At 41.5% G+C, this 27,742-nt stretch overlaps 1 protein-coding gene across 1 annotated transcript; it reads right to left on the bottom strand.

Annotated features, from left to right (window-relative positions):
• Window positions 1–1,744: 1,744 nt before the first annotated feature.
• On the bottom strand, window positions 1,745–13,393 carry LOC123725609 (polymeric immunoglobulin receptor). The gene is made up of 9 exons (XM_045692053.1): window positions 13,351–13,393; window positions 12,768–12,995; window positions 11,330–11,413; window positions 10,495–10,830; window positions 10,059–10,382; window positions 7,187–7,327; window positions 3,256–3,354; window positions 2,782–2,834; window positions 1,745–2,605 (listed from the first exon to the last, which is right to left on the bottom strand). The coding sequence occupies exons 1-9, from the start codon at window positions 13,391–13,393 to the stop codon at window positions 2,279–2,281; spliced, it is 1,635 nt and encodes a 544-aa protein (XP_045548009.1). The 3' UTR covers window positions 1,745–2,278.
• Window positions 13,394–27,742: the final 14,349 nt, after the last annotated feature.

Raw genomic sequence — 27,742 nt, 5'->3', positions numbered from 1 at the left:
GGCCAAGATAAAGCAAAGCAGTGCGACACAAACAACAACACAGAGTTACACATGGAATAAACAAGCGTACAGTCAATAACACAATAGAAAAATAGAAAGTCTATATTCAGTGTGTGCAAATGGTGTGAGGAGGTAAGGCAATAAATAGACCATAGTAGCGAAGTAATTACAATTCAGCAAATTAACACTGGAATGATAGATGAGCAGATGATGATGTGCAAGTAGTGATACTGGTGTGCAAAAGTGCAGAAAAGTAAATAAAAACAATATGGGGATGAGGTAGGTAGATTGGGTGGGCTATTTACATGTATATCATAGATACCATCATTAGAGAAAAGCAAAATGGTCACTGTATTTGTGGATGCCTTTTCTTTCGTTTTACACACAGCTCCTCCTAAACCGTCAACTGTCACCTCTAGACCTCATGTCTGCACAACCTTCCCAAACTTCTCTACAACATTATCTAACATCTCTACAACCTTCCCAAACTTCTCTACAACATCCTCTAACCTCTCCACAACATTTCTGACATCTGGAGTGTTGGTCCTTCACAGTTAGCAGGTATGATGGACTGGTCACTTGCCATCATTCTATCACCTTCAGACAACTTTAACATGCTGTTATATAATTCAGGCTATCAGATGATATAGGCAGAAACGACAATATCTGGTCATGCATTGGACAAATCTCACTACTTCTGTCTTTCTCTCTCTTTCTCCCGCTCTCTCCCTTTCAATTCAATTCAAGGGGTTTTATTGGCATGGGAAACATATGTTTACATTGCCAAAGCAAGTAAAATGGATAAACAAAAGTGAAATAAACAATAAAAAGTGAACAATAAATATTACACTCCCACAAGTTCCAAGATAATAAATATATTTCAAGTGTCATATTATGTCTATATAAAGTTTTGTAACGATGTGCAAATAGTTAAAGTAAATAAGGGAAAATAAATATTTACAATGATGTTTGTTTTTCACTGTTTGCGCTTTTCGTGTGGAAACTGCTGTGTGATTACACACTGGTTTTTCACAGAATAGATGTGGGAGTTAATAAAAATGGGATTTGTTTTCTAATTCTTTGTGGATCTGTGTCATCTGAGGGAAATATTCTCTAATATGGTCATACATTTGTCAGAGGTTAGGAAATGCAGCTCAGTTTCCACCTCATTTTGTGGGCAGTGTGCACATAGCCTGTCTTCTCTTGAGAGACAGGTCTGCCTACGGCGACCTTTCTCAATAGCAAGGCTATGCTCACTGAATCTGTACATAGTCAAAACTTTCCTTAAGTTTGGGTGAGTCACAGTGATCAGGTATTCCGAAACTGTGTACTCTCTGTTTAAGGTCAAAAATCATTCTAGTTTGCTGTTTTTTTTTGTTAATTCTTTCCAATGTGTCAAGTAATTATCTTTTTGTTTTCTCATGATTTGGTTGGGTCTAATTGTCTTGCTGTCCATGGGGCTCTGTGGGGTGTGTTTGTGTTTGTGAACAGAGCCCCAGGACCAGCTTGCTAAGTGGACTCTTCTCCAGGTTCATCTCTATGTAGGTGATGGCTTTGTTGTGGAATAATTTGGGAATCGCTTCCTTTTAGGTGGTTGTGGAATTTTAACGGCTCTTTTCTGGATTTTGATAATTAGTGGGTATCGGCCTAATTCTGCTCTGCATGCATTATTCTATGTTTTACGTTGTACAAATCAGAAAAAATCTCATTATAAAACCACCACAAAACACAAAGACAATAAACATCAAGTAAAAAGATAACAGATTTATATTACACCAAGCATCACATTATAATCACATAATATTATATACAGGGAAATAATAACAATAATAATCATTATCATCATAATCTACTGGGTGGGTGCCCTCGCTTTGAACTTTTAAGGCAGAGTTTGTTAACTCCACCCCTATATCGAGCCTCGTTGTCAGTTTTGAGCAGGGCATTCGGGTTTTGCTGCTGGGATCCTAAGTTGCCAATCAAGAGATACATTCGCTCACCTGGGCGAGAATCGGGCATCTCATAATAGCGAAACATGCACACTCATGGCCAGGATTTGAGACAGATTATGAGAGAGAGAGAGAGAGAGAGAGAGAGAGAGAGAGAGAGAGAGAGAGAGAGAGAGAGAGAGAGAGAGAGAGAGAGAGAGAGAGAGAGAGAGAGAGAGAGAGAGAGAGAGAGAGAGAGAGAGAGAGAGAGAGAGAGAGAGAGAGAGAGAGGCTAAAAATAGAGTTCAGCGCATATAGTTAAAATATGTCTCTTGTGATTGGTTGCCAGTGACTCAAGTGTCTCTGGGTTTGCTGATTGTGGAATAGATGGGAGGAGCCTCAGAGGAGCTGTGTGGATGATTGACAGTAGAGTAGGTGGGGCTTTGACCAAAGTTCACAGTAGCATAGTCACATGATGAAGTGCCCTCTTTAGTAATGGTGTCAGTGGCTTCGTTGGGGCATCTGGGGTTCTTGTGGAAGTTGACTCTGGCGTAGTGGAGAGAGTCAGAGTGGCTGGTGGGTAAGTTGACGGTGGCGTAGATGGTGGAGGTCACAGCGCCTGAGTCTGACCTTAGGGGGCTCTCCTTTATCTCTTCATAGTCACCGTCACCATGACAACCCTGGAGAGGAGGAAGAGGAAGAGGAGTAGGGAGAGGGAGAGGAGGAGGAGGAGGAGAGAGATACAAGGAGAGAGAGAGAGGGGAAGAGGGGAAGAGGAGACAATAGTATGACTAATAAAACACAACTCATTGACATCTTTCAGTCCAAAAATAATAATTATAACACAGACACTGACCCCTTCATTGTTTCCTGTTTCTGGACTCACTCTGTGTGTTGAAGAGACAGATCCTGTGGAACACAACACACACACACAACACTCAGAGAGAGAGATAGAGAGAGAGACAGGAAGAGAGAGACAGGAAGAGAGAGGGAGAGAGAGAGAGAAGAGTGCTTTACTTCCCCCAGAACCAGGCAGGTGTCAGACACTCCTCAGGGACTATTCATACTCTTCTTCTCAACCAGGGCGCAATGATGATGTGGATATTATGCAAATGATTTTATCTGAAAGGAAAACTGAGATATTTGAAAAAGGGGAACTTACTCTCCTTTTATAAACCTGTGTGTGTGTGTGTGTGTGTGTGTGTGTGTGTGTGTGTGTGTGTGTGTGTGTGTGTGTGTGTGTGTGTGTGTGTGTGTGTGTGTGTGTGTGTGTGTGTGTGTGTGTGTGTGTGTGTGTGTGCGTGTGTGTGCGTGTGTGTGTGTTTCTCACCTGTGACCTTTTTGTATTTCCATCTGTAGACTATGATCAGGCTGATCACCAGCAGTAACACTACCAGACTAACAGACACCATGATGACCACTGAGGTACCTGGAACACACACACACACACACACACACACACACACACACACACACACACACACACACACACACACACACACACACACACACACACACACACACACACACACACTGTTACGTAACAGATTAGACAAACCTACTGTTACACTATACTTGCTAAGTCTAGGGGTTGTGGCCTTGCATACTGTTCTGTAACTTAACTAGGTGTTCTGTAAACTGACTAGGTGTTCTGTAACCCAACTAAGTGTTCTGCTACCTGACTGGGTATTATGTAACCTGACTAGGTGTTCTGTAACCTGACTAGGTGTTCTGTAACCTGACAATGTGTTCTGAAACCTGACTAGGTGTTCTGTAACCTGACTAGGTGTTCTGTAACCTGACTAGGTGTTCTGTAACCTGACGATGTGTTATGTAACCTGACGAGGTGTTCTGTAACCTGACTAGGTGTTCTGTAACCTGACAATGTGTTCTGAAACCTGACTAGGTGTTCTGTAACCTGACTAGGTGTTCTGTAACCTGACAATGTGTTATGTAACCTGACTAGGTGTTCTGTAACCTGACTCGGTGTTATGTAACCTGACTAGGTGTTCTGTAACCTGACAAGGTGTTCTGTAACCAGACACGGTGTCCTGTAACCTGACAAGGTGTTCTGTAACCTGGCAAGGTGTTCTGTAACCTGACTAGGTGTTCTGTAACCTGGCAAGGTGTTCTGTAACCAGACAAGGTGTCCTGTAACCTGACAAGGTGTTATGTAACCTGACAAGGTGTTCTGTAACCTGACTAGGTGTTCAATAACCTGACTAGGTGTTCTGTAACCTGGCAAGGTGTTCTGTAACCAGACAAGGTGTCCTGTAACCTGACAAGGTGTTATGTAACCTGACAAGGTGTTCTGTAACCTGACAAGGTGTTCTGTAACCTGGCAAGGTGTTCTGTAACCTGACTAGGTGTTCTGTAACCTGACAAGGTGTTCTGTAACCTGACAAGGTGTTCTGTAACCTGACAAGGTGTTCTGTAACCTGGCAAGGTGTTCTGTAACCTGACAAGGTGTTCTGTAACCTGACAATGTGTTCTGTAACCAGACAAGGTGTTATGTAACCTGACAAGGTGTTCTGTAACCTGACTAGGGGTTCTGTAACCTGACAAGTTGTTCTGTAACCTGACAAGGTGTTATGTAACCTGACTAGGGGTTCTGTAACCTGACAAGGTTTGCATTTTCAGTGAGAAGTCAGAGCATGCAGACCGTGTTGGATGCATGTGTCCAGGGGAAATCAACTTTACCTGGTTCCAGGGGACAGCAAACTTACGTGGGTACAGGGGAGAGCAAACTTACCTGGGTTCAGGGGACAGCAACCTTACCTGGATTCAGGGGACAACAACCTAACCTGGATTCTGGGGACAACAACCTAACCTGGATTCTGGGGACAACAACCTTACCTGGATTCAGGGGACAGCAACCTAACCTGGATTCTGGGGACAACAACCTAACCTGGATTCTGGGGACAGCAACCTAACCTGGATTCTGGGGACAACAACCTAACCTGGATTCTGGGGACAGCAACCTAACCTGGATTCAGGGGACAGCAACCTAACCTGGATTCTGGGGACAACAACCTAACCTGGATTCAGGGGACAGCAACCTAACCTGGATTCTGGGGACAACAAACTTACCTGGATTCAGGGGACAGCAACCTAACCTGGATTCAGGGGACAACAACCTAACCTGGATTCTGGGGACAGCAACCTAACCTGGATTCTGGGGACAACAACCTAACCTGGATTCTGGGGACAGCAACCTAACCTGGATTCAGGGGACAGCAACCTAACCTGGATTCTGGGGACAACAACCTAACCTGGATTCAGGGGACAGCAACCTAACCTGGATTCTGGGGACAACAACCTAACCTGGATTCAGGGGACAGCAACCTAACCTGGATTCTGGGGACAACAACCTTACCTGGATTCTGGGGACAACAACCTAACCTGGATTCTGGGGACAACAACCTTACCTGGATTCTGGGGACAAAAGCCTAACCTGGATTCTGGGGACAACAACCTAACCTGGATTCTGGGGACAACAACCTTACCTGTGTTCAGGACCAACCCCACGTTGACGTCTGTGTCAGCCAGCCAGCAGGTTATAGTTGTTCAAGGTGACCAAAATAAATATATACACAAAAAAATACAAAAGAAGACAAAGACCTGCTGAGAGGCTTCTCACCACCTCTCTCAATCATCCCCAATTACCTGAGTCATTATCAAGACTTCCTGGCAGAGCAGAGAACCCTGGAAGTGTTTTAACACTAACCTACCCTCATATCATAACACTAACCTACCCCTCATATCATAACACTACATACAGACATGTCTACCACTAACCTACCCTCATATCATAACACTACATACAGACATGTCTACCACTAACCTACCCTCATATCATAACACTAACCTACCCCTCATATCATAACACTACATACAGACATGTCTACCACTAACCTACCCTCATATCATACCACCAACCTACCCTCATATCATAACACTAACCTACCCTCATATCATAACACTACATACAGACATGTCTACCACTTACCTACCCTCATATCATAACACTACATACAGACATGTCTAACACTAACCTACCCCTCATATCATAACACTACATACAGACATGTCTAACACTAACCTACCCCTCATATCATAACACTAACCTACCCTCATATCATACCACTAACCTACCCTCATATCATAACACTAACCTACCCCTCATATCATAACACTACATACAGACATGTCTACCACTAACCTACCCTCATTTCATAACACTAACCTACCCTCATATCATAACACTACATACAGACGTGTCTACCACTAACCTACCCTCATATCATAACACTACATACAGACATGTCTACCACTAACCTACCCTCATATCATAACACTACATACAGACATGTCTACCACTAACCTACCCTCATATCATAACACTAACCTACCCTCATATCATAACACTTCATACAGACATGTCTAACACTAACCTACCCCTTATATCATAACACTACATACAGACATGTCTAACACTAACCTACCCTCATATCATAACACTAACCTACCCTCATATCATAACACTTCATACAGACATGTCTAACACTAACCTACCCCTTATATCATAACACTACATACAGACATGTCTAACACTAACCTACCCTCATATCATAACACTAACCTACCCTCATATCATAACACTACATATAGACATGTCTAACACTAACCTACCCTCATATCATAACACTACATACAGACATGTCTACCACTAACCTACCCTCATATCATAACACTACATATAGACATGTCTACCACTAACCTACCCTCATATCATAACACTACATACAGACATGTCTAACACTAACCTACCCTCATATCATAACACTACATACAGACATGTCTACCACTAACCTACCCTCATATCATAACACTACATACAGACATGTCTACCACTAACCTACTCTCATATCATAACACTACATACAGACATGTCTACCACTAACCTACCCTCATATCATAACACTAACCTACCCTCATATCATAACACTTCATACAGACATGTCTACCACTAACCTACCCTCATATCATAACACTACATATAGACATGTCTACCACTAACCTACCCTCATATCATAACACTACATACAGACATGTCTACCACTAACCTACCCTCATATCATAACACTACATATAGACATGTCTAAAACTAACCTACCCTCATATCATAACACTACATACAGACATATCTAACACTAACAAAAATGAGACTCGTACATTCAAATTTGTAAAAGTTGACTTACCAAATCCGTTGAGTGATGGTGATGATGGTGATGGTGATGGTGATGGTGATGATGATGATTGTGAGATGAAGGTGGTTGTGGCTGGGTCTGGAAGTGCTGTAGTTGTTGTTGTTGATTTTGTAATAGTGGTGGTTGGTGCTGCTGAAAACAATTGAAACAAGTGGGAAAATGTTTAAGCAAGGTGAGGAGAGGGAGAGAGAGAGATGGAGGGAGAGAGTCACAGGGAGAGAGAGAGAAAGAGAGTAGTAGAGAAAGAAAGAGAGAGAGAAATGGAGAGAGAAAGAAAGAGAGATAGAGAGAAAGAGAGTAATAGAGAGAGAGTGAGAGAGAGATAGAAAGAGTGATAGAGAGAAAGAGAGTGAGTGATAGAGAGAGAGAGAAAGTGAGAGAGATAGAGAGTAATAGAGAGAAAGAGAGATAGTGTGATAGAGAGAGTGATAGAGAGAGAGTAGAGACAAAGAGTGATAGAGAGATAGAGAGTAATAGAGACAAAGAGAGTGATAGAGAGATAGAGAGTGATAGAGAGAGAGAAAGAGATTTATAGAGAGAATGCACTCAAACAAAAAGCCCGCAGAGCATTGTATGTAATAAAAATGAAATTATTCTATATCAACATCCCAATTAGAATTTGGACCAAGATATTTGACACTGTAATCCTACCAATAGCTCTTTACGGAAGTGAGGTTTGGGGTCCACTCAATACACTTTAAAATGTGGGACAAACATCCAATTGAAGCCCTACATGCAGAATTCTGTCAGAAAATTCTACAAGTCCAGAAATACACAAACGTATGCATGTAGGGCAGAATTGAGCCGCTTTCCAGTGGTAATGAAAATACAGAAAAGATTTAAAAAATGTTGGCTACATCTAAATTCAAGTCTGCAATTTAAATCACTTCAAACCCAAGAGCTGAGCCCAGAAATGAGCTCTCTCAGTCAGCTGGTGTTGGACCTAACCACTGCTTCAAAAGAAAGAATTCAAATAAACAAAATCATGAACCAATCAAAGGACTCATATTTACAACATTGGAAAAACAAAACAAAATCCCAAAGCCGACTAAATTACTATCTGGCCCTAAACAGAGAATATGAATTGGCTGATTATCTCTGCTCTGTCAGAGATACGAAGCAGAGACAGATGCTTACCAAGTACAGGCTGAGTGACCACCGATTGGCAATAGAAACCAGCAGACATAAAAAGACATGGCTACCCAAAGAGGAGCGTGTATGTGGTCACTGCACGACAGGGGAGGTAGAGACAGAGATGCACTTTCTCCTTTACTGTGATACATTTTCCTCACCAAGAGATTCATTATTCACAGAAATGACTACATTTATTCCAAATTTTAACTTATTAAACCCAGGGGAAAAACTCAAAATACTCATGGGCGAAGGAGCAATGGCTCCTCTTGCAGCCAAATATGTGTTTGCCTGCCATAGCCTGAGGGACACTGAATAATAACATCTGCATAGTAAGCAGTAACTTACTTATTATTAGTATTATTGTTATCACTTTTATTGTTGTTACTATTATTATTGTTGTTGTGATTATCATTCCAAATTGTATGGGTAGTAGGGTGATGGTAATGATAACAGTTTAGTGATGGTGGTAGTAGTAGTAGTAGTAATGATGATGGTAGTTGTAGTACTGATGTAATGGTGAAGATGACAGTTATTTAGTTATAAGTTAGTTATAGTTTCATCTTCCATGTTTAGGTTTTTATATTTATTCCATTTCGACTACTGACTTACCATTTTATTGTTGTTATTTTTGTATTTAATTTTGTATTATTATTTACTACCATTTTATATTATTATATGTTATTGTTTATAATTTTATTACAATGTATATTGTATACATTGTTGCTTTGGCAATATTGACACAATGTTTTTCATGCCAATAAAGCAGCTTGAATTTGAATTTGAATTAGAGAAAGAGAGTGATAGAGAGATCAAGAGAGAGAGAGAAAGAGAGAGATAGAGAGAAAGAGAGTGATAGAGAGAAAGTGAGTGATAGCTCACCCTCTCTCTTGTCTCTCTTTCATCCACATCCATCTCTCTCTATCTCTCTTACACTCATCACTCTCTCTATCTCTCTTACACTCATCACTCTTTCGTATCTCTCTCTCTCTCTCTCTCTCTCTCTCTCTCTCTCTCTCTGATGACAACTGCAGGTTTCATGATGACATTCATACTGAAACTTGGGGTTTTATATCTTGAACACATGACTGCTTAGTGATACTGAGACAGATATAGAAACACACAGTTATTACAGAGGAAGTTACAGTGTTCTGGTCCAGTGTCTTTTCACACCACTACAAACACACAGTTATTACAGAGGAAGTTACAGTGTTCTGGTCCAGTGTCTTTTCACATCACTACAAACACACAGTTATTACAGAGGAAGTTACAGTGTTCTGGTCCAGTGTCTTTTCACATCACTACAAACACACCCAGCCTCCACTAACACACTGACTAACATACTGTAGTTATAACTAATAGATTGATATAATAGAATGATATATACTATTTACATGGTCAGACATAACATACTGTAGTTATAACTAATAGACTGATATAATAGAATGCTATATACTATTTACATGGTCAGACAGTATATAACATAGTTACTGCAGGTGTACAGCATGGGGAGCAGAGAAGGCTGGTGGGAGGAGAAATGGGAGGATCGGCTCATCCTAATGGCTGGAATGGAATAGATAGAACGGTATTGATCCTCAAAGACACACATAGTTTCCATGGTTTCCACGAGTTGATACTTTTCCATCCGTTCCATTCCAGCCATTAGGGTGAGCCTCTCCTCCGATATCTCCACCCACCAGCCACCACTGATGTAAAGAGTTGATCCACTTACCCACAGAGATTATAAATCTAGTGTAGTCTGCAGGTCTCCATCTTCTATCAGATCCACACCAATATGTCCCAGAATCCTCTGGTCTCAGCTCTTTGATGTACACTGTGACGATGGTCTTCTCACGGTTGTCAAATAGGGAAAACCTGCCATTGTCTGCCATTTTGTTCTGTGTCCTAGATGTTATTTTATCTTCACATGTTGAAGGACTGTCCCCTTTACAAAATATCTTCTCTTTCTCCTCATTCTCCCGTGGATATTTACACCAGAGACTGACGACCTCCCCAACATGTCCTGTCTTCTTTACAGATCTGACGTCCCTCCAATCTGTGAATGACATTAAAAAAACACATGCAATTATTTTGTTACATACAGTAGATATGACTAACTTGTGTGTTTACGTTCACATGTTAAAGAGAAAGAAGAAGTTTATACTCACCTATAACATCCAGCTTCACCTGTGTGATCAGTGTAATGTAACGTTGTCCTGTCCTACTGGTTTCTACTCCACACCAGTAGGTCCCAGTATCATCTTCAGTCAGGTCACTGATGGTCACTGTGGAGAATCTCTCTCTTCTGTTGTCAGACAGAGAAAATCGTTGTACGGTGTCAGATATTTTGTTGCTGTTGGAGTTAATGGAATTGCAGACGAAGCGATCTTGTTCCTTGCAGAAATACTTGATGCTGTCCTCATGGTCCTCTGGATAGTTGCATCTGATGGTAGCTTCTCCTCCCAGATAGGCCGTCTCTGTGACTGACTTCTCACAGCAGTCATCTGTCAATAGAAACACACATCACAACCTTAGTCTAATACTATAGACTGACTTCTCACAGCAGTCATCTGTCAATAGAAACACACAACACAACCTTAGTCTAATACTATAGACTGACTTCTCACAGCAGTCATCTGTCACAGTGGCGAAAATCTGATATCAACTTTGGGGGGGACAATTACATGAAATTTTCTCAAGAGCAATTCCTGAGGGGGACACCAAAAGTAGTGCTGTAACACATAGCCTACATTGTAATATGGTAAATGTATATTGAGGAACCAAAGAAATAAGGTGTTTGCCATACTCCTAACTACCGGTACCCAAAACTGCACAACTAATCACAACAGCAATACCATTGCCTTTAACAAATCTTAGTTCAGTCACCAGTTTAAGTTGAGAGTGGGGGTATCCATGGCATTTTCCAATTATGTTCCTATTTTACAAGTAATAAAATTTGAGAACCTTTCATAATGTTGCCAAACAAAGACTCAACAAACTTACCTGAGACTCCCTGTCTCTGCCAGTCTGTCCCTGCATATCTGTCCCCAACTCTGCTGTCTGTGTGCCATCTGTTGCCTGCTCTGCCTAATGACATCATTGTAAAACATTTCCATTAGAATTTCATTTCTTTCTTATGAACATTTTATCAACTAATCTTTGAGATATTAGGCTACTAGGGTTCTTACTTTGCGTTTTGGCGTACTTAAAAATACTCTGATGTCCGTCTTTTATTTTTCTGCCATTTTTCTACCTGGCTGGCTGGCTACACACACACACAGTATGTAGGTTATTTACAGTAGGAGATGGGCTTCTATCACCTTATCTTTTATCATTCTATTTGGGCTTCGATCTAAAAGGTAGCTAGCAAATGTGAAACGGATTAAAATTACAAGAGTTGACAGCTGTATGAGTTCACCATTTACACAACATATGCTGCAACCTTTTGTAATTTTAATAGTTTGTTTCATATTGGCTGGCTTCCAACAATAGCTGAATTTGCAAAGCTAGCGAGCACCAATTCAGTTTCAGTGGTGTTTGCTATAATCTTTGCTACCCGGGTTAAATAAAATAAATAAATAAAAGTTCCCTTGCGACAATTTAGCTTTTGCAACGAGACCATTAAATATATTTAAGACAACGGTAGAAGAGAGTGTAGTTCTGTTCAGTTTGGACTTCAGTTTATCGCTAACCTTATCACAGGGACTTTGAAGCACTAACTTACATCATCTGCATGCTGATCTCGGAATAAATTGACGATAGCAAAGATTCCATCTTTGACGAGGCCACATAAATGGAATAGGTACTAGCTAGCTTAATAGTTAATATTTGCGCGCTAGCTCTGCATATTCAGCTAGTGTGTGTGCGCGATTGACTGGATTAACCTCACGTCAGTTACGTTCATTGAGTGCCTTTCAGACAGTGGCTACGACCCCTCTGTTCCCTTGCCAGTGGATCAAACCATTGTGAGGAAAAGGGTGGGGGGGTCGCAATCTTTTGAAACTTAAAAACGCGCTATTAAGTGTCTATAATCAGCACAATTGCTTTCATTGCGTATTATTAATATTATTTAAATTACATAGTTATGTTTCAGTGATATATTGGGGGGGACAAATCATATTTTTCCCAGGATGGGGCGGTCGTGTCCCCCCCGTCCCCCCCGGGATTTCCGCCCCTGATCTGTCAATAGAAACACACAACACAACCTTAGTCTAATACTATAGACTGACTTCTCACAGCAGTCATCTGTCAATAGAAACACACATCACAACCTTAGTCTAATACGATAGACTGACTTCTCACAGCAGTCATCTGTCAATAGAAACACACAACACAACCTTAGTCTAATACTATAGACTGACTTCATTGACTAGTGGTACTGATCATGTAAGAACATATGTAGCTAAATTCATTTTATAAGGTTAAAGTAAAAGTCTCTCACCCTTCTTCACATCCAGCTCTACCTTGGTATAACTGTCAGGTATAGTAGGTTTGTCCACTCCACACCAGTAGGTCCCTTCATCTTTTCTGGTCAGTTGTCTGATGATCACCTTGAAGTAGTTTCCTCCAGTGTTGTCATACAGAGAGAATCTACCACTGTGTACCCAGGTGTTCTTCAATCCAGTTTTGATTTGATCCTTGCTGTTGCCATCAGTGAAATATTTTGATTGTCGTCATGACGATGTGAATATTTACAGTAGAGGATGACAGTTCCTCCAGAGTATCCTGTCACTTTGAAGGAGCTCAAACAACCTGTCAATCAGAACAGAGGAAAATATATTTTATATTCCTCTTGGTTTAGTGTTTTGTAATAGTAACTTACTTACGGTTAGGATTCCTATACCAGTACATCCTCAAATTACACACACACACACACACACACACACACACACACACACACACACACACACACACACACACACACACACACACCGTAGTGTTTCCTTATCTGTAGTAGCAGCCTCTATAAGAAGGCTAACTGAATTTTATTACATTGTTATAGAGAGTTATAACAAGCTTATTACCTGTCATGAAGGAGAGGAGGATGAATATCAGCAGGATCCTCATCTTGTTGTGTTCTCTCCAGGTTGGTCCAGGTGTCTATAGGACCTGATATAATGCTGTGTTCTCTCCAGGTTGGTCCAGGTGTCTATAGGTCCTGATATAATGCTGTGTTCTCTCCAGGTTGGTCCAGGTGTCTATAGGTCCTGATATAATGCTGTGTTCTCTCCAGGTTGGTCCAGGTGTCTATAGGTCCTGATATAATGCTGTGTTCTCTCCAGGTTGGTCCAGGTGTCTATAGGTCCTGATATAATGCTGTGTTCTCTCCAGGTTGGTCCAGGTGTCTATAGGTCCTGATATAATGCTGTGTTCTCTCCAGGTTGGTCCAGGTGTCTATAGGTCCTGATATAATGCTGTGTTCTCTCCAGGTTGGTCCAGGTGTCTATAGGTCCTGATATAATGCTGTGTTCTCTCCAGGTTGGTCCAGGTGTCTATAGGTCCTGATATAATACTGTGTTCTCTCCAGGTTGGTCCAGGTGTCTATAGGTCCTGATATAATGCTGTGTTCTCTCCAGGTTGGTCCAGGTGTCTATAGGTCCTGATATAATGCTGTGTTCTCTCCAGGTTGGTCCAGGTGTCTATAGGTCCTGATATAATACTGTGTTCTCTCCAGGTTGGTCCAGGTGTCTATAGGTCCTGATATAATGCTGTGTTCTCTCCAGGTTGGTCCAGGTGTCTATAGGTCCTGATATAATGCTGTGTTCTCTCCAGGTTGGTCCAGGTGTCTATAGGTCCTGATATAATGCTGTGTTCTCTCCAGGTTGGTCCAGGTGTCTATAGGTCCTGATATAATACTGTGTTCTCTCCAGGTTGGTCCAGGTGTCTATAGGTCCTGATATAATACTGTGTTCTCTCCAGGTTGGTCCAGGTGTCTATAGGTCCTGATATAATGCTGTGTTCTCTCCAGGTTGGTCCAGGTGTCTATAGGTCCTGATATAATGCTGTGTTCTCTCCAGGTTGGTCCAGGTGTCTATAGGTCCTGATATAATACTGTGTTCTCTCCAGGTTGGTCCAGGTGTCTATAGGTCCTGATATAATACTGTGTTCTCTCCAGGTTGGTCCAGGTGTCTATAGGTCCTGATATAATGCTGTGTTCTCTCCAGGTTGGTCCAGGTGTCTATAGGTCCTGATATAATGCTGTGTTCTCTCCAGGTTGGTCCAGGTGTCTATAGGTCCTGATATAATGCTGTGTTCTCTCCAGGTTGGTCCAGGTGTCTATAGGTCCTGATATAATGCTGTGTTCTCTCCAGGTTGGTCCAGGTGTCTATAGGTCCTGATATAATGCTGTGTTCTCTCCAGGTTGGTCCAGGTGTCTATAGGTCCTGATATAATGCTGTGTTCTCTCCAGGTTGGTCCAGGTGTCTATAGGTCCTGATATAATGCTGTGTTCTCTCCAGGTTGGTCCAGGTGTCTATAGGTCCTGATATAATGCTGTGTTCTCTCCAGGTTGGTCCAGGTGTCTATAGGTCCTGATATAATACTGTGTTCTCTCCAGGTTGGTCCAGGTGTCTATAGGTCCTGATATAATGCTGTGTGTCCAAGTCTACAACTCTCTCTGTTCTCTCTCTACTTTTAACTTCATGTACTTTATGTAATCTCTCTCTCTCTCTCTCTCTCTCTCTCTCTCTCTCTCTCTCTCTCTCGCTCTCTCTCTCTCTCTCTCTCTCTCTCTCTCTCTCTCTCACTCACTCACTCTATGCACTCTTATAACTATGTACTTCGCTATTTCTGCATCTCTCTCTGTCTCTCTCTACAAGTTCAAACCCTCCTACCACATGTTATGTCTGACAGCCCCTCCCTCTTCCTCCTTAACCAATCACATCTCTGTTCCTACATCACAGTAGAGAGAGAAAATGAGATCAGTGAGAAAAAGAGAGTGAGAGATTCCTCTATGGATCATAGCATAGAAACACATTTATACACTCTCATGCAGACTGGAGGCTGTCTACAGAGGAGAGAAACAGAGAAACAGATATAATGCATTGTGTCCAAGTCTACAACTCTCTCTGTTCTCTCTCTACTTTTAACTTCATGTACTTTATGTAATCTCTTTCTCTCTCTCTCTCTCTCTCTCTCTCTCTCTCTCTCTCTCTCTCTCTCTCTCTCTCTCTCTCTCTCTCTCTCTCTCTCTCTCTCTCTCACTCACTCACTCTATGCACTCTTATAACTATGTACTTCCCTATTTCTGCATCTCTCTCTGTCTCTCTCTACAAGTTCAAACCCTCCTACCACATGTTATTTCTGACAGCCCCTCCCTCTTCATTCTTAACCAATCACATCTTTGTTCCTACATCACACAGTATTGAGAGGGAGGGAGGAAGGGAGAGAGGGAGAGAGAGAGGCGCCTCTCTTATAACACATAAACACATTCATACGCTCTCATGCAGACTGGAAGCTGTCTACGGAGGAGAGAACCAGAGTTATTCTACCACTGGAGGGCACTATCCCTCCATCTATCCCTCCATCTCAGCTCTGTGTGTCTAGTGACAGTGGTACATGCTGATGAGACAGGGACTGAGTTTACTGACAGCACCAGTGGAGGCTGGTGAGGGGAGGACTACTTATAGTAATGGCTAGAATGGAACGTATCAAACACATAGAAATACATTGGGGCTTTATTGATAAATATAAATAGTGTCATTTCCCATCAAGTGGAGTAAAAAACACTACAAAGCTACAAACTGTCTCTTTTTGTTCATACACTCTCATGCAGACTGGAGGCTGTCTACAGAGGAGAGAAAAATAGTTATTCTGCCACTGGAGGTTATGCTCTCTCCCGTGTGTGGCCTCCACGTGCCTGTATGACCTCCCTACAACGCCTGGGCATGCTCCTGATGAGGTGGCGGATGGTCTCCTGAGGGATCTCCTCCCAGACCTGGACTAAAGCATCCGCCAACTCCTGGACAGTCTGTGGTGCAACGTGGCGTTGGTGGATGGAGCGAGACATGATGTCCCAGATGTGCTCAATTGGATTCAGGTCTGGGGAACGGGCGGGCCAGTCCATAGCGTCAATGCCTTCCTCTTGCAGGAACTGCTGACACACTCCAGCCACATGAGGTCTAGCATTAGGAGGAACCCAGGGCCAACCGCACCAGCATATGGTCTCACAAGGGGTCTGAGGATCTCATCTTGGTACCTAATGGCAGTCAGGCTACCTCTGGCGAGCACATGGAGGGCTGTGCGGCCCCCCAAAGAAATGCCACCCCACACCATGACTGACCCACCGCCAAACCGGTCATGCTGGAGGATGTTGCAGGCAGCAGAACGTTCTCCACGGCGTCTCCAGACTCTGTCACGTCTGTCACATGTGCTCAGTGTGAACCTGCTTTCATCTGTGAAGAGCAAAGGGCGCCAGTGGCGAATTTGCCAATCTTGGTGTTCTCTGGCAAATGCCAAACGTCCTGCATTTGGCATTTGGTGTTCCATTGTTGCCGTGCTAGTTCCTCGTAACGTTGCCGTTCCTCCCTCGCTGTCTCCACCTGCTTCCATGGCAGGGTCTTGTCCCCTGCCATTACCTCCTCCCAGGTCCAGGACGTCCTCCATTCTTTCCTCTCCCGGGCCCAGGATCCCTGCTCCTCCTGGGCACGCTGCTGGTCCTTTGGTGGTGGGAGTTTCTGTCACGTTTGTCAAAAGGAGTAGACCAAGTTGCAGCGTGTGTGTTGTTCCACATTTTATTTACACTGTGAAACTTTGCAATACATACACAATAAACTGAATGAACAGAAAACAACAAACCGTGACGCAGAGTAGATAGAAACACTAACTCAGAAACAATCTCCCACCAACCCAGGTGGAAAAAAACCCTACTTAAGTATGATCTCCAATTAGAGACAACGAGGATCATCCCAAACAAAACCAACATAGAAAAACCAAACTAGAACATGAACATAGAAATAGAAAACATAGAAAAACACCCCTGTCACGACCTGACCTACTCTACCCTAGAAAATGACATCTTTCTATGGTCAGGACGTGAAAAACTGAGTATTATGGCATTACTGTCTTCATTATTAAAACAGACAAAATGAAGCCAATATGCTACGACAAACACAGTTCATATTTACACAAATATTTGCAAAAATATTTGCAAAAACTTTCACAAAATCTGGAGATACAATTTATTTTAATCCCAGATGTTCATATTTTCCATACATTATATTCAATAAAATCGCATAAGCTGTTTTAATACAATATGTCAAGGATTTGAAACATGAATGGGATTGGGTTTTCTAATGCATATCCAAGATGGCGGCTCTGTGGTGACAACCCTTCATCTCTCTACAGGGAGCTTCCCTTCATCCCAGATGGCACCTTGTTCCCTATATAGCACTGCCTTTGACCAGGGTCCATATGGGGGATAGGTAATAGGGTGCCACTTGGGACGCATCCCTTGTATAGATCCTATAGTACTACATTATTTTGGGTGGCTGGGCTGTAGAGTAGATGGTGTCTTCTGGAGTGTCTTTAGAGAGGTGTACTATCTTGTAGATTCTACTGTATCTTTGGGTAGCTGGGCTGTAGAATAGATGGAATCATCCTGGGTTCCACTGGCTGTTGGAGGGCTTGATAGCTTGGATTTATATATCTTTGGGAAGTCCACAATAGAATAACATGGCAGGTTAGGTTAACTAACGTGGGAGGTTAGTAGAAATAAAATAGCAGGTTAGGAAAATGTACATTGCCATTCAGCATAACTAACGTGGCAGGTTAGGAAAATCAGGTTAATGTTAGGAAAAGAGTTGGGTTAGCTAAAATGCTACAAGGAAGCAGCAAGCAGCCATGCAAATAGATATTGAGTGGCCACCAAACTGCCCAATTAGCTGTTAGGTTTCCATACACCCACTAATGTTGCTCTTCCCACTTATTTGTCAACGCCCACTTTCAAACACTCCACGTGTGCAGTTACACATGAATCTGTAGAATACCTGTGGCAGAGCTAGCAGGGTAGGTTGTAGAGGCTTGTCCAGCAAGGTAGGTTGTAGAGGCTTGTCCAGCAGGGTAGGTTGTAGAGGCTTGACCAGCAGGGTAGGTTGTAGAGGCTTGTCCAGCAGGGTAGGTTGTAGAGGCTTGTCCAGCAGGGTAGGTTGTAGAGGCTTGACCAGCAGGGTAGGTTGTAGAGGCTTGGCCAGCAGGGTAGTTGGTAGAGGGTTGGCCAGCAGGGTAGGTTGTAGAGGCTTGACCAGCAGGGTAGGTTAGAGCTGGTAGGTGAGTTTACAGTAGAGTAGACTGAAGAGATGACCACAGGGAGTATGTCTGTCTGTCTGACTCTCTGATCTCCTCACACACACAGTCAACCTGCATACAGAACCAATGACAATTACTACATACATGGTCAATATGGAAAAGATTGGAGGCGCACAGCCAATGTGAGTCAAGGTTCAAACTAAAAAATGTCATGAAGAACTACATTGTTAATATGGCTGCATTTACACAGGCAACCCAATAATTGGCTAAATATCTAATCTGATTGGTCAAAAGACCAATCATTAGATCAGAATTGGGCTGCCTGTGTTGAACACCCTTAGATGTCTAGTTTACCACCCCCTGTCTATCACCTCTACACTACAAGTTGTTATGGACACACACACACACACACACACACACACACACACACACACACACACACACACACACACACACACACACACACACACACACACACACACACACACACACACACACACACCCTGATATGTCTCACCTCTCCAGTAGGGTCAGGTTGTGTGTTGGAGGAGACTGGTGGTGGTGGTGGTGTTCTCCTGGTTCCTCTCCTCTGTCTGTAGAACAGGAGCAGGACCAGTCCTAACACTGTCACCATGACTACCAGACCAGCACTGGTCCACACCATCAGACCTGACCACAGACAGGAGGAGAGACTTTACAGAGTACTGTATATATCATAGATACCATCAGACCTGACCACAGACAGGAGGAGAGACTTTACAGAGTACTGTATATATCATAGATACCATCAGACCTGACCACAGACAGGAGGAGAGACTTTACAGAGTACTGTATATATCATAGATACCATCAGACCTGACCACAGACAGGAGGAAAGACTTTACAGAGTACTGTATATATCATATATACCATCAGACCTGACCACAGACAGGAGGAGAGGCTTTACAGAGTACTGTATATATCATAGATACCATCAGACCTGACCACAGACAGGAGGAGAGACTTTACAGAATACTGTATATATCATAGATACCATCAGACCTGACTACAGACAGGAGGAGAGACTTTACAGAGTACTGTATATATCATAGATACCATCAGACCTGACCACAGACAGGAGGAGAGACTTTACAGAGTACTGTATATATCATAGATACCATCAGACCTGACCACAGACAGGAGGAGAGACTTTACAGAGTACTGTATATATCATAGATACCATCAGACCTGACCACAGACAGGAGGAGAGACTTTACAGAGTACTGTATATATCATAGATACCATCAGACCTGACCACAGACAGGAGGAGAGACTTTACAGAGTACTGTATATATCATAGATACCATCAGACCTGACCACAGACAGGAGGAGAGACTTTACAGAGTACTGTATATATCATAGATACCATCAGACCTGACCACAGACAGGAGGAAAGACTTTACAGAGTACTGTATATATCATAGATACCATCAGACCTGACCACAGACAGGAGGAGAGACTTTACAGAGTACTGTATATATCATAGATACCATCAGACCTGACCACAGACAGGAGAAGAGACTTTATCAGGGTTAAAATCTTCCAGGTTTTCCAGTAATGACCAGAATAACTGATCCCAATGCTTTACAGTCTGTAGATATCATACTGATAGATAGTTACCAGGTTGCTCTGGTGGGTGTGTTAGAGATTGGTAGATAGGTCAGTCAATAAGGTCGACAGACAAGCAGACAGACAGACAATAAAGGTGTGATGAAGGAAGAGACTATGAGAAAGATACTGATCAGAGTTACCATAGCAACAGAGGCCATGGTGTCAGCAGCAGCTCTCCACAAAACCTTAAATGTTGCATCACTTCCTGTGGGCCTCTTTGAGACTCACATCTACATGGCCTCAAATGCTTCCTGGGACAGATAACATTAGCTGAGAGAGAGAGAGAGGGCAGCATTACTGTATTTCATTAGTTGCAATGTCTAAGATGAGAGATTCATCATACCTGCTCGTGATAGAGGAAGACCACTGATATCTCTAGATGCCCGAAACATTGTAGAGAGGTAAGAGGATGTTGTGAGGTTCAGGAGGGTTGTGAAGGTGTTTGTTGGGGATGTTGTAGAGAGGTTTGGGAGGGTTGTGGAGGTGTTTGGCGATGTTGTAGAGAGGTTTGGGAGGGTTGTGGAGGTGTTTGGGAATGTTGTAGAGAAGTTTGGGAGGGTTGTGAAGGTGTTTGGGAATGTTGTTGAGAGGTTTGGGAGGGTTGTGGAGGTGTTTGGGGATGTTGTAGAGAGGTTTGGGAGGGTTGTGGAGGTGTTTGGGAATGTTGTAGAGAGGTTTTGGAGTGTTGTGAAGGTGTTTGGGAATGTTGTAGAGAGGTTTGGGAGGGTTGTGGAGGTGTTTGGGGATGTTGTAGAGAGGTTTGGGAGGGTTGTGGAGGTGTATCTTCCTTGAGTTACATTCTTGCTCCTCTTTGTTTCAACCAGAATGTCTTTACCAGAACATGTCCCCTTGCAGAAGTATTTGTTGTTGTTCCCTGCCCAAGTGAATGAGCAGCCCACAGTGACTTGTCCTCCTACCACTTCCTTATTGACAGCTGACACCACAACACACAGAGCTGTCAAACAGAAACACACAATACAGTCACAACTGTTGACCTGTGAGATATACTTTAACCCTGCTCAAATCTAACTTTAACTCTGCATAAATCTTACTTGAACCCTGCTCAAATCTAACTTGAGCCATGCATAAATCTTAGTTTAACCCTGCTCAAATCTAACTTTAACCCTGCTCAAATCTAACTTTATCCCTGCTCAAATCTAACTTTAACCCTGCTCAAATCTAACTTTATCCCTGCTCAAATCTAACCTTAAACCTGCTCAAATCTAACTTTAACCCTGCTCAAATCTAACTTGAGCCATGCATAAATCTTAGTTTAACCCTGCTCAAATCTAACTTTAACCCTGCACAAATCTTACTTGAACCCTGCATAAATCTAACTTTAACTCTGCATAAATCTAACTTTAACCCTGCTCAAATCTAACCTTAACCCTGCTCAAATCTAACTTTAACCCTGCATAAATCTTTCTTTAGCCTTGCCAATCTTACTTTAGCCCTGCATACATCTTACATTAGCCCTGCATACATCTTACATTAGCCCTGCATACATCTTACTATAGCCCTGCATACATCTTACATTAGCCCTGCATACATCTTACTTTAGCCCTGCATACATCTTCATTTAACCCTGCATACATCTTACTTTAGCCCTGCATACCCTACAGACCTCAACAGAGAGGAGACAGCAGGAGACAACATGGAGTATCTTTATTCTGGACAGTTACTCCTCAGTTACTATGGTGTTAAAGTTACTTTACTATCACAGTTTCTATACTGTTAAAGTGACTTTACTACCACAGTTACTATACTGTTAAAGTGACTTTACTATCACAGTTACTATACTGTTAAAGTTACTTTACTATGACAGTTACTATACTGTTAAAGTTACTTTACTACCACAGGTATTAATCTGTTAAAGTTACTTTACTACCACAGTTACTATACAGTTAAAGTTACTTTACTACCACAGTTACTATATTGTTAAAGTGACTTTACTATCACAGTTACTATACTGTTAAAGTTACTTTACTATACTGTTAAAGTAACTTTATTATCACAGTTACTATACTGTTAAAGTCACTTTACTACCACAGTTACTATACTGTTAAAGTTACTTTACTATCACAGTTACTATACTGTTAAAGTGACTTTACTATCACAGTTATTAATCTGTTAAAGTTACTTTACTACCACAGTTACTATACAGTTAAAGTTACTTTACTACCACAGTTACTATATTGTTAAAGTGACTTTACTATCACAGTTACTATACTGTTAAAGTTACTTTACTATACTGTTAAAGTAACTTTATTATCACAGTTACTATACTGTTAAAGTCACTTTACTACCACAGGTACTATATTGTTAAAGTGACTTTACTATCACAGTTACTATACTGTTAAAGTTACTTTACTATACTGTTAAAGTACCTTTATTATCACAGTTACCATACTGTTAAAGTTACTTTACTACCCAGTTACTATACTGTTAAAGTTACTTTACTACCACAGTTACTATACTGTTAAAGTTACTTTACTATCACAGTTACTATACTGTTAAAGTTACGTTACTAACACAGTTACCATACCGTTAAAGTAACTTTATTATCACAGTTACTATACTGTTAAAGTGACTTTACTACCACAGTTACTATACTGTTACAGTTACTTTACTATCAGAGTTACTATACTGTTAAAGTGACTTTACTATCACAGTTATTAATCTGTTAAAGTTACTTTACTATCACAGTTGCTATACTGTTAAAGTTACTTTACTATTAAAGTTACTATAGTGTTAAAGTTACTTTACTATCACAGTTGCTATACTGTTAAAGTTACTTTACTATTAAAGTTACTATACTGTTAAAGTTACATTACAATCACAGTTACTATACTGTTAATGTTACTTTACTATACTACCAGCTAGCACAGGTCCACAACAGCTTGTCTGTCAGCTATTCATTTGACAGCAGGGTGTTTCTGAAATGCTCTGTCTTCCTTAACTGTAAGCTCCTCCCCCTCTGACACCCCACTCCTCTCTATCTGTCTCTCTCTGTCTTTCAATTCAATTCAATTCAAATTGCTTTATTGGCATAGGAAGCATATTTTTACATTGCCAAAGCAAGTGAAGTAGATAATAAACAAAAGTGAAATAAACATAATAAAACTAATGTCAGAGAGAATGAGATAGTGATGGTGGTGGTAGGAGAGGGTGAACATTAGCTGAAACATCCTCATTTCTCTGAATTGACCTCAGTGTCTCCAGGTCTATATGTGCTGCAGAGTGAAACTGGTTCAATCAGGCCGGAGTTTAGACTTCTAAACCACCAGACAACTCAGCTTCCTGTAGGTGACTAAGTGTTAAAACGGTCAACTTCTCTGTTCTAAAGTTACCATGTTCGTTTCAGCAGAGGAGGAACATATTGTTGAGATGATGACAATATAGTTAAAGTATACATCAATATATTTTATTACTTTTTCTGACATTTAATTGATCCAAATACAGTCTTTGTAAATGATCAACTCAACAGATGAGTTTCTGAACAGAAGAAATATCCCTCCTCTACAACCCAACTCCCCTTAATGAATGATGTCATCACATAACAGACAAGCTACTGAGATCTCAGTAAACCAATAGAACAACCTCCACATCGCCCCTACAGAATGTTATCAGTACTGATGAATAAATCTACTATAATCTCCACCACCAGTCGTCTCTCTCTCTCTCTATGGAGCCTGGGGACGAGGTTACAGTTATTCTAATGAACTATATGTTTCAACTCAGTCAATTCAGGAAGTGAAGTGAAATTCCATTCATGGATTGAAAAGTCCACATGGAAAATGACAGTCATCATTGATAAATTGAATTGTGATTATTTTAATGAATTTAATTGAATTCTATTCAATTGGACCCCAGCTCTGGTAACGATAACACTTTTGGGTCAAAACCATCAGGCGACCTCTTCTCTTTAGAACACAGAGCATAGAATTACATATTAGAATCTAATTACATATTAGAAACTAGTTACATATTAGAACTTCATTACATATTCAAATGTAATTCCATGTAAGTCAGGTTTTAATAGGATCTCTGTGCTACAGAGTCTATCCGGAGCCAGTAGTTGTGATACTGTTGAGGTTCTGGTCCAATGCTTTAGGGTCGAGTGCTTAAAAGGCTGATTGGTAGAGGGCGGGGACATGAGCAATGCATTCTGGGTCAGCGGTAGACACGGGCTGAGGGGCCGCTCCATTGTGGGTGGAAGTTATATTTTCTTCATCCTCACCATCTTCCTCATCATCAACCTTTGAGACAGTGAGGAGAATCATGACTGTTACCATTAGGTGAAGACAGAAACACACACACGGATGCGCACATACACACACTCTCTCTCTCTCCTCTCCCTCACCTCTTCAGTGCTTCCTGTGTCTGCATCAGGCCTGTTCGAGATTGACCCTGTGAAACACACAATAAACTGTATATTATAACTCTGTGTATGTGTGTGTGTGTGTGTGTGTGATATTGATGGTATCTCACCTAGAGCCTTGTTGCGTTGCCAGCACCTGTAGAATATGAGGGGGATGACAGCAAACACCAACACAGCCAGACTCACACACACAATGATCCCCACTGAGGTACCTGGAATACAGGGAGGTATGAGCGGTGATAAATGACAGAAATTAACCGGTGAATGTCCTGTAGGAAAACAAGAAAAAATCTGAAAAGTCAGGACATTTTACATTTTCTGAATTTGTTAACCTCTCTCCGCTAGGTGGAACTCTAGCGTCCCATCTGGCCAACATCCGGTGAAATTGCAGAGCGCGAAATTCAAAAATACAATATTCGTAATATTAAACATTCATAACATACAAGTGTTCTACATAATTTAAAAGATTAACTATTTGTTAATCCAGCCGCTTTGTCAGATTTCAATAAGGCTTTACGGCGAAAGCATACAATGCGATTATCTGAGGTCAGCGCCCCGCACACAAAAGCAGTAATTCATTTTTCAACCAAGCAGAGTCATCACTAAAGTCAGAAATAGCAATTAAATAAATCACTTACCTTTGAAGATCTTCTTCTGGTTGCAATCATAAGAGTCCCAGTTACATCACAAATGGTCCTTTTGTTCCCAAACGTTACCAATACATTTCTCCAAACAAGTCAAACAACGTTTATAATCAATCCTCAGGTACCCTATTATGTAAATTAATGATACAATTCAAGACGGAGAATAGTATGTCCATTACCGGAGATAAACAAGAAGTATGCGCTCTCATCCATGCGCGTCATAAAACTACAAGCCAAAATGGGAGCCACCTGGAAAAATTACAAATTCTAGCTCATTTTTCTAAAAACAAGCTTGAAACTCTTTCTAAAGACTTTTGACATCTAGTGGAAGCCCAAGGAACTGCAATTTGGGAGGAATTCGTTGTATTTTTCCACTGACAGGCATTCTAATCAGGGGTGAGCTGGAGAAGAAAAAAAATCTGGATGGATTGTCCTCGGGTTTTCACCTGCCATATCAGTTCTGTTATACTCATAGACATTATTTTAACAGTTTTGGAAACTTTAGAGTGTTTTCTATCCAATACTACAAACTATGCATGTCCTAGCTTCTGGGCCTGAGTATCAGGCAGTTTACTTTGGGCACCTCATTCATCCAAACTTCCGAATTCTGTCCCCTAGAGCGAAGAAGTTAAAAGGGTTAGGGGTTAAGGGTTAAGGTTAGGGTTAGGTGTTTAGAGTTATACCCTGAATACACCGCTCGCAGCGCATGTGCGATTTTTGCAAAATAAATTTAGGAATCTATGTTATTAAATTATTGCACCCACACTGCTCGCGCGCTCCAATGAGCGTCTGTGTTTCCAAGGGATAAAATAGAAGTCATTCCTATTTCTGACGCAGATCGCTCTGCAAGTTCTGCCTCTCCCATCTCCTCATTGGTTTATAGAAGCAGGTATCCACGTGCCATCTCCTCATTGGTTATACCCACGTGGGTGATTGAAAGACGAACTGTGTTGCCGGTTGTCGTGGTAATACTATGGAAGTTTAGATGCCGATCACCATATAAGTTCAAAGATGAAAAAGCCTGGAAGGATGATAAGAGAATTATCTATATAGAGGTAAATGAATCAATAAACCATGATGAATTATTAGTCATACAGAATGGTTAATGAATAATCAATGTAATGATCAATGTAGTGATCGATTGGTCTGATTAGTTCCAGAAAGTCCAGGAACCACTGGAGAGGGAAAGAAATGTGTGTATGTAATTAGTATAGAGAGCAGGGGACAGATGGTAAAGGGAGTAAAACTTCAAAGAGTTCCTAACCTTGAGGGAAAGGAACAGGCTGAGCTAGGCAGTGATAACAGTGTGAGAAGTCAATGGGGGATGCAGGTCACCAACAGTTTGTGTGTAAATGCATGTGCGTAAGTAAGCAAGAACTATAAAATGACTGTTTTGTTATCCTGACCTCAGAACGTTCTCATGAATAAAGCGACAGAAACCTTTTGCCGAAAGCTGAGTCCTTGCCTAATTATTTAACCCATTGTCTTACAAACCTTGGGCATTAGTCAAGGCGAATTGATTATTGATTATTATCATCAAGATATAAAATTCCTTTAACAAAGGAGGAGAGATGACTAGAAACGATTCGGTTGACCGTTTTATGTGTGGATTAATTGTCGGAGTAGAGGACCTTGTGCATTTCAGGTAAAATAACAACTAAATGTTTATATCCCAGGACAAATTAGCTACCAACAGCAAGCTAGCTAGCTAAATTGCCATACATGTTTAATGCTTTTCGACCTGTCCCCAAATTAATGTAATTGGTTCAGAGTTTGTTTTGATATTTTAACCTATGTGTCATGATCGCCTTTGGTGTAGGGGGACAAAATAAACTTATGCACGATGGCGCACGCGTGCAGCCGGTTTGGGTTCCATGTTAGGGTTATGGAAAATAGGATTTTGAAAGGGAATACATCTGTTGTCCAGAAAATTCACAAAAACAATGTGTGTGTTTATGTCTGTGTCCTGTAAGTACCTGTTAGGAGGGACTGTGAATGAAAACCTCTCTTGATCTCCTCTGTTGAATGCTGTGTTAGTAGTACTGCTGGGGATAGACTGGGCCTACTGGACGATGACTGTTGTGTTAGTAGTACTGCTGGGGATAGACTGGGCCTACTGGATGATGACTGTTGTGTTAGTAGTACTGCTGGGGATAGACTGGGCCTACTGGATGATGACTGCTGTGTTAGTAATACTGTTGCTGGGGATAGACTGGGCCTACTGGATGATGCGGACAGCGTGGTGTAGACTGTGAGGAGAGTTCAGAGCGGACAGGAGTGTTCAGAGAATAGAGGAGAGGAGAGGAGAGTGTATCACAAGATCCAAATAATTTCTCTCTTTCATAACAAGATACAGTTGAAGTCAAAATTTTACATACACCTTAACCAAATACATTTAAACTCAGTTTTTCACAATTCCTGACATTTAATCCTCGTAAAAATGCTCTGTCTTAGGTCAGTTAGGATCACCACTTTATTTTAAATATGTGAAATGTC

The sequence above is a fragment of the Salmo salar genome, chromosome ssa12 (genome assembly GCF_905237065.1).
Source record: "Salmo salar chromosome ssa12, Ssal_v3.1, whole genome shotgun sequence".
NCBI lineage: Eukaryota > Metazoa > Chordata > Actinopteri > Salmoniformes > Salmonidae > Salmo > Salmo salar.
Note: the sequence above shows the minus strand (reverse complement) of the source record. Positions and strands in the feature narration are given on the sequence as shown.

Bases quoted from the DNA above. Each gene is read 5' to 3' on its own strand.
- LOC123725609 (XM_045692053.1), bottom strand. From the start codon at position 13,393: ATGAGGATCCTGCTGATATTCATCCTCCTCTCCTTCATGACAG. The intron at 12,996-13,350 runs GTAATAAGCTTG...CGTCATGACGAC, and splicing joins CCTCCTCTCCTTCATGACAG to AATCAAAATATTTCACTGAT. The intron at 2,606-2,781 runs GTCAGTGTCTGT...CCTCCTCTCCAG, and splicing joins AAACAGGAAACAATGAAGGG to GGTTGTCATGGTGACGGTGA.